The sequence below is a fragment of the Blennius ocellaris genome (genome assembly GCF_963422515.1).
Source record: "Blennius ocellaris genome assembly, chromosome: 1".
Classification (NCBI taxonomy): Eukaryota; Metazoa; Chordata; class Actinopteri; order Blenniiformes; family Blenniidae; genus Blennius; species Blennius ocellaris.
In genome coordinates, this window is record NC_137650.1 from 6,555,687 (window position 1) to 6,563,526 (window position 7,840).

General features: G+C 42.9%; 1 protein-coding gene across 2 annotated transcripts in view; it reads left to right on the plus strand.

The window, feature by feature from the left end:
- The window catches only part of LOC308139222 (adhesion G-protein coupled receptor G5-like), a 32,038-nt gene extending 24,512 nt beyond the window's left edge, over window positions 1–7,526 (plus strand). For both annotated transcript variants that reach the window (XM_080508572.1, XM_080508573.1), the window contains exons 9-15: window positions 444–486; window positions 667–773; window positions 882–997; window positions 1,856–2,118; window positions 2,275–2,374; window positions 3,381–3,655; window positions 5,783–7,526. In XM_080508572.1, coding sequence (XP_080364698.1) covers window positions 444–486; window positions 667–773; window positions 882–997; window positions 1,856–2,118; window positions 2,275–2,374; window positions 3,381–3,655; window positions 5,783–5,913 — 1,035 coding nt within the window. In that variant the 3' untranslated portion in view covers window positions 5,914–7,526. The remainder of the gene's footprint in view (window positions 1–443; window positions 487–666; window positions 774–881; window positions 998–1,855; window positions 2,119–2,274; window positions 2,375–3,380; window positions 3,656–5,782) is intronic.
- The last annotated feature ends 314 nt before the right edge of the window (window positions 7,527–7,840 follow it).

Genomic DNA, 7,840 nt, shown 5'->3' on the forward strand with positions numbered 1-7,840 from the left:
GAGTTCTACTACTCTGAGAGTTCTACTCATTCTGTTCCCTCCTCAGCGTTTACAGACAACTAAAGAGCATCATTCATTCTCTGTACTCGTTCTACTGCTTTGAGAAAACAACTTGCAGAAGAAAAGAACTAGGCTGGTCCTAGTATATATATATATATATATATATATATATATATATATGATATTTGTTTGTCTTTACTCTGCTGCTCAATAATTCAGTTTTATTATGATATAATGTATTATTGTTCTACTGTTGTCTATTCATACTCTCCATTCATCGATTTGTTTCACTCAACAGTCTGAAGTGTGTGTGTGTGTGTGTGTGTGTGTGTGTGTGTGTGTGTGTGTGTGTGTGTGTGTGTGTGTGTGTGTGTGTGTGTGTGTGTGTGTGTGTGTGTGTGTGTGTAGAGTTATTTATTGACAATCCTCTGGTCTCTCTTCAGAACACTCACTCCAGGAGGTGTGTGTCGTGGGACACCAGGAGAGGTGAGAGCAGCTCCTCAGTGACACAGCGTCGCTTCTCATGGCTGACATGACTCAGTGTGTGTGTGTGTGTGTGTGTGTGTGTGTGTGTGTGTGTGTGTGTGTGTGTGTGTGTGTGTGTGTGTGTGTGTGTGTGTGTGTGTGTGTGTGTGTGTGTGTGTGTGTGTATGTGTGTGTGTGCAGACCCCTGGATGGTGAACTGGTTGGTTGACGGCTGTGAGACGGTCCAGACAGGAGACACACACACCGACTGTCTGTGTAACCACCTGACGTACTTTACCGTGCTGCTGGTGAGACACACACACACACACACACACACACACACACACACACACACACACACACACACACACACACACACACACACCCCCAGCGTGCTCATGGTGGTCCTCTGACAGGAGCTGGAGCCTGGCCCGGTGCGCCACCTGCTGGCCCTGACGGCCATCACGTCTCTGGGCTGCGCCGTGTCGTTCATCAGCTGTGTGGCGCTCAGCGTTCACCTCTGCAGGAAAAGGTCCGCAATAAACGGTTTTCACTGATTAAAAGACTTCATCTATTTAAACCATTTTAACTTTTATCCTTTAAAACAAAATTTTGTTTGAGTTTATTGAAGTTTTTATCTCCCGCCCTTTAAATCCATTGTGAACCATTGTATCTACTCTTCTAGCTTTTATAATTATTTTTGCATTTTAGTTTAGCTTCCCTCTTAATATTTTTGCAAATTTAGTTGTTGTACTTGTGCCATTTATTTTTGCTGTTTTATCCTCTTTTTTTAATCCATTATAGCTCTTTAATTAACTGATTTTAGCTCCTCTCCCTCCCTTCAGCGGGTTTGAATAGTTTTAGCTGTTTTATCTGTGTTGCTTTAGTTTTAACAGCTTAGTTTTAACAGCTTAATGTTTTTCGGCTGTTTTAACTTTTGAAATATTATGACTCTTTAGCCTTTTTTGTTGTTTTATCTATTGCTTTAATTTGAACAGTTCAGCCCATTTTAACAGTATTATTCCTTTTAGAACCATTGAGCGATATTCATTCAGCTGATCTTATTTATATAATCCAGTTTCGCTGTTTAATTGGCATTTTAGCATTTGTAAGCTGTTTGAGAGCTATTATTAATATTTTAGCTCTTCTACCACTAACTCTTTTACCTCTTTTACATTTTATTCACTGTTTCATTAGTTGTGGCTGTTAAATCCACATCAGCTTTCAACCTATTCCAGCTGTTTTTGTTCTTGATCATTTCCAGTCTCGTTGTTTTTATGGACTTTTCCTCCACGTGTGTCTCATGCTGGTGAAGCTGCTACAGATTTATTGATCCAGTCAATCCAGCAGTGTGACCTCTGACCTCTGACCTCTGCCCCCCCCCTCTCAGGAAGCGGCCCAATGAGCAGTCGGCCCTCATCCACCTGGGTCTGTGTGTGTCGGTGGGAGCGCTCAGCCTGCTCTTCTTCCTCACGGGGGTGCTGGCCAACGTGGGGGGTCCGGGGGTGTGTGTGTGGGTGGGGGCGCTGCTGCACTACGCCATGCTCTGCTCCTTCGCCTGGATGGGCATCGAGGTCTTCCACACCTTCTGGCTGGTCTACATGGTGTTCAGCCCGCCGCCACGGCCCTACATCTGGACCCTGCTGGGCTTCGGTCAGTCTGTGTGTGTGTGCGTGTGTGTGTGTGTGTGTGTGTGTGTGTGTGTGTGTGTGTGTGTGTGTGTGTGTGTGTGTGTGTGTGTGTGTGTGTGTGTGTGTGTGTGTGTGTGTGTGTGTGTTTTGGTGGGGGTCTGACGTGTTTCCTCCCCAGGCCTCCCCGCTCTGCCCGTCGCCGTCCTGGCGGCGCTCGGAAACATTTACGGCCTGGCCAAGGTGAAGGGAGCGGACGACCCAGATTCGCCGTATCACATGTGAGAGTTCAGGTCCCCGTTTCCATGACAACGTGTCCTTGGAGAAACGCATCGTCTTTCATCTCAGAGAGGTTTTGCGTTCACACAAGAAGGCTTCGCAAACGATGCCTGTTTCCACTGAAACAGCAGAAACACTGAAAAAGATGCAGTTTCCATGTTGGACCACTAGTGGCCGCCGTCGGTTGTTTTTGTTATGAAATTACACACGATAACAATGAACTCTAAACATTAACAATGGGAGAGCACAGACATTTGATTTGAACACAAACTTAACATACAATGTTTTTTTATTATTGAATCTTCAGTGAAAAGTACTTGAAAACGATTATATTCTTTATACTGTTTGTGTTTTTTTTCCAACTCATTCCATTACTGTGATCAGACAAACGTTAACATCAAAAATAATGAAAACATTTGATGCTCTTGTTGTTTTAGTGGTGAAAAATACACACATATGCTGAAAATATTAGATTGATGACATTTTGTTTACAAATCCGTTGAATAAATAGTTGTAGATTTTTGCATTTTCAAATTAAATATTATATCTTTTGTCATTTTAGCACTTCTTTTATGTGTGCTCATTAAGAGGCCTAATGTCCAATATGTATTTAGGAAACTGAGTCATTGTTAAGGACTTTTTTTCTGTTTGTACATGATTTTGTTAGGTAGGGTTTTTTTTCTTTTTAATTGTTTGTGAAAACTTTTGATTATATTTGAGGAAATAGTAAGTGAGTGACCCCAGATTCAAACCTCTAATGGTCTAGTTTTTGCAGCTTTTGTTTGAACCTCGGCTGTATCTTCACAGAAATGTCCTTCTTAAAGAAAACTTTAACTTTTATTTATAGTTCCTCTACTAGAATCCACAAGGGACAAATACATAACGTAGGACCTAATTTTAGTTGTTCGCTGTTCATCTCTAATACGTTGTCAAAACCTTTGTAGAATGTAGAAAGGAAGCATTCTCTCTTGAGACTTGGGGGATTAAAAAGGCGTGTGTGTGCTGCAGGTGCTGGTTGACGACGTCTCCAGACTCCAAACTGGCTCACCTGGTCATCAACTGGTCGGTGGTGGGCGTGCTGGTGCTGTCGGGCTCGGCCATGCTCTTCCTGGTCTACAGGGAGATCCGCACCCGGGAGGAGTGGAAGCAGAGCGGCGTGGCCTTCCTCAGCATCTGGGGCCTGAGCGTCCTCTTCGGCACCGCCTGGGTCCTGCCCATGATGACCTTCGGCCCGGCCACCGACTTCATCCGCTTCCTCGCCTGCATCCTCACCTCTTTCCAAGGTCCCACACTCATTTCTGTGCTTTGAAAACACTGTGTGCACATGTTTTTAACAACATGTTTTTAACAACATGTTTTTAACAACCGAATGGTGGAGATTTGTCCTGGACTTCTTGAAAGTCCAAATCTTTGAATATTAAAGTATAAAACTGAAACTAGGAACCGCATTCCACATGAGAGGAGCCTGAGAGCTGAAAGCTCCGCTAATAACCTGCAGGGGGCAGCACTCTGAGAACCAAGTGTGGGACTTGGGACATGTTCTCGTTCCCCTGTTTGATCCAAGCGATCTCTGGTCCCCTTGAAAACATGGGTCTCGGTTCCTTTACAAACGATCTTTCTGGAGGACGTGTCATAGTGCGCAGTGCATTCTGGGTAGTCAACAAAACAAAGCTAACTGCACAAATCAGAAGAAGCAGACGAAGAAATAAAAAGTTGGAAAATATCTCGACAGCAGACGTAGAATAATGAGGAAGACTCATTAATATCTGATCTGAAGACTTTGTATTGCAGTTGTTTGTGGCTAAACTCATTAGCTACAAGCTAATTAGCCTAGCCACCGCGGGCTATAGCGGAGGGACTTCCTCCTTCGGTCCGGTCCAATCAATAAGCCATGTTTCTTCTTCACTTCCTCTCTGGTCAGTGTCCCTTTCAGGTGACAGCGCCTCCACCCAGCAGCTGGTGTTATTGCGTCACCTTTTCCAGGCGGTTTGATCCGGCCTCTAAAGTGAATGTGACGCCACCTGAACCAAATGAAGGGGTGAAAATTATTGGCTCCCTTTCCCAAGTGAACCGAGTCCCGGACTATCAAATACGAAAGGTCTTCGTAACAGGTCTTCAACACATGATGGAGTTGCTTGTTAACGAGGATTTTAAATGCCATTCTAGTTTTAACAGAAAACCAAAGAAGAGAAGTTTACAAATGGATTAATTTCTCAGCATCACATTGAGTCAACGTGGTCAAGATTTTAGAGACTTTCCAGGTGACAGAAAGTAGTCCTGCTGATTTGTATAATGTGACAGTTGAAGGATCAGTCCTGGTCCAGAGTAACTCCAGGTTCCTCACATTGGTACTGGAGGTCAAAGTCAAACCTCCAGTGTTACAAGAAGTTTACATCATTTCTCTCTATAGAACAACTCGTGTTTTATCAGAGTTCACAAGCAGAAACGTACAGCTTTGGTTCGGGTCATTTTTTGCGTTTCTAACGTTTCCAAATAAATGGACATCCTTTTCAAAATGTTGCCAGGTAAACAGGAAACTTTTCCGAAACAAAAAAACGATGCGTTTTCACTTGGAGCGTTGTTGTGTCAACATGGTCGAGCTTCTAGTTTTAACAAGTGGATCAATATCATCTGGTTTCACTGATCAATAGATGTGTGTATCATCTACACCAGTGTTTTTCAACCTTTTTGAGCCAAGGCACACTTTTTTCTTTGGAAAAATCTGGCGGCACACCACCACCTGCAAATGTTAAAATGTGAAACTCTGTAGCCTCTATTAACAATATAAAGTCATTCTCATCAAAGTTTTATCAACAGGAATCAAATATATACAGAAAAAAAGTATTTCCCAATTTCATTTTTACATTTTTACTCACTGAGTGTGAAACCTGGACCTGATGAATGAAGAGCTGAGATCCTGGTTCACATTCTTCCTTTTCAAAAACTTCTCCATCACTGTCACTGACACAGTACTTTGATACAAGATGGGAGCAAGTGGTGGTGATTTACCAGACTGCCGTCTGTCAGTTTCGATTTCAACGGAAAGTTCTGTGCTGCCATCTAGTGGTGAAGAGTATTTATACATGATTATTCTGCAACACACTGCTCTCACAGCTGACAACGGCTCTGAGAGCAAATGATTTTTAGAAAAAAATGTGAAATTGGATAATTTCCCACGGCACACCTGACTAGATCTCGCGGAAACACCAGTGTGCCGCGGCACAGTGGTTGAAAAACACTGATCTACACAGCAATGGGAGGTGATGGCGTGTTTCCAGATAATATTCCCTACAGGGAGCATGTATAATGTGATAAGTATAGGACCTAGCAGGGAACCCTGTGGAACTCCATGATGGACTTCAGTCTGAGCTTCATGGACCTGAATGTTGACGGTGTTTTTCTGGCTGCAGGGTTCCTCCTCATGCTGAGGTTCCTCCTGCTGGACTGGATGAGGAAGCAGGCCAGCACCTCGGTTCTGGGCAGCAGCAGCAGCAGCGGATCCACGCGGCAGCACATGCTGCAGGCGCAGGAGAAGAGCTAGAGGCAGGGGGCGCTGCTGGAACCACAAAAAAAAAACACTGTCAACTGTGCAAACCCAGACGGACTGTGTGGGAACGTCTGCTCTGATCAGCTCGTCCTCCCGGGACACCGACTTCACTGTAAAATATGAAATGCTGGAAGTGTTTAAATCAGGACAAAAAGGGACTAAATACTTGATACTGCGATTACTCAGGAGCTGTGAATACCGGCCTGGAGCCGGCTTCACAGGAAACTCAGAAGGGAAAGAATCTGAAAGTTAAAGATAAAATTTAAGCTTTGATTCCAGTCTGGGATGAAAATAGACGACTGGAGGTTCATGTGCTGTAAAGTAGTTTTGTGCATAAAGAGAAAATATATATTATTATTATTATTACTGAAGCGCTCCTCAAACCTTAGATAAGCTTTTTATTTGTGATTTTCTATTTTTTTTTATTACAGCTCATTTCTTTTATACGGTAGCACTTTAGTATTGTTCTGTTAAAACGGTGTATTTATAGAACCTGTGTTTTCCTCAAAGAAACTTCAGTTTATGTTCAGTCCTGCTCACCGGTATTGGAAACCCGGAAGTTTATTTCAAGGGACTGAAGCTGATTTGGGAATTTTTATCCATTTTATTTTGGAGCATGTTTATCCAATCAGATGTAGAAGGAACGGAAGTCACACTCAGAATATTCTGGTTCAAAATGGATTCCCTCCAGCTTCGAGGAAAACTCCTCTCACTTTGACCAGAGAACCTTTCTTTGGACAACAATCCACTGCCGTTTCTCTGTCATACAGGAAGTCACATGATCTTTATAACTTCCTGTGTAGAGTTGCAGGACACAATAAAAATTCTGTTTATATGTCTGTTTGTAAATTGTATAAAGTCACTAAAAGTGTCAATCTTATGTAGTTACACAACCGGTTAATTATGTTGTGAAATCTGCCGACGACTTCACTCAGAATCAATTCCTGAAGCAATGGAGACGATGTGACACTTTGCAGATTAACGTTAATGTTTGTTTGTAAAGTTTCTTGTAAATCTATTTCAAAATATAAGAACCAACAAGGCTTACTTGCTGTATAAAGGTCACATGACTTCTGGTGTCGTGTGGAGAAGTAGCGGCGCTTCTTGTCTGCAGAAAGGTACAGCTTGACTTTGAGGCTCACTCCTCTCACACTTATACGTGGCTACTCGTCACGTCTACTCGTTTTTTCACATTACAGCAGTATAGTTGTGCTCTTCTGTACCTGATATCTGTTGTGAACAGAGTAACTCTGAAGCCTCTTTGGTGTTTTCTAGTTAGTAGTCTGTCTGTCCTTAAATCGGCTCCCAAGTGTGCCGCAGTGTCGCCCCCTGGAGTTGGAAACATGTACTGAAGACGCGAGTTATTAGAAAAGGAGTGTGTTTTCTGTTTGTGATTTTTAGTTTAGTGCTCAAGACATGTCAGACATGTCAAATAGAGGCTGAATGACCAAACTGTCTTTGAATTATGAGGTCCAATCGTCATTCCATGTTCTTATCCTGTGTTCTTTATCTCTTCATGTGAGCTTTTAGATACTGTGATGTTTGCACTTTTCTGTTTTCCAGACTTGGATTCTTGTGTATGTTGAGGATTAATAAACATTGTTGTTGTAGAGGAAAGCGGTGGTGTGTGAGCTCTGTGTTTTCCTGCCTTCTTATCAGAGTTTCCTCCCCTGTGGTTTGGTGTTGTTGTACTATACTCTCTCACACACAAACACACACAGCTCCAGTAAAGACCCGCCCTCCAGTCCGGCTCTGCACAGGCTTTAACAGATCCAGACTCCTGAATGTCCACTTTCTCTCCCGATGAACTGGGAGTCTACGTGTTCATTGCTCCGTTAATTTAAGCCTCGTGGTTTTAAAAAGTCCAGTCATTCCCTCTGTTTCACAAAATAAGAAGGAATCACCAATAAACATACTAAAA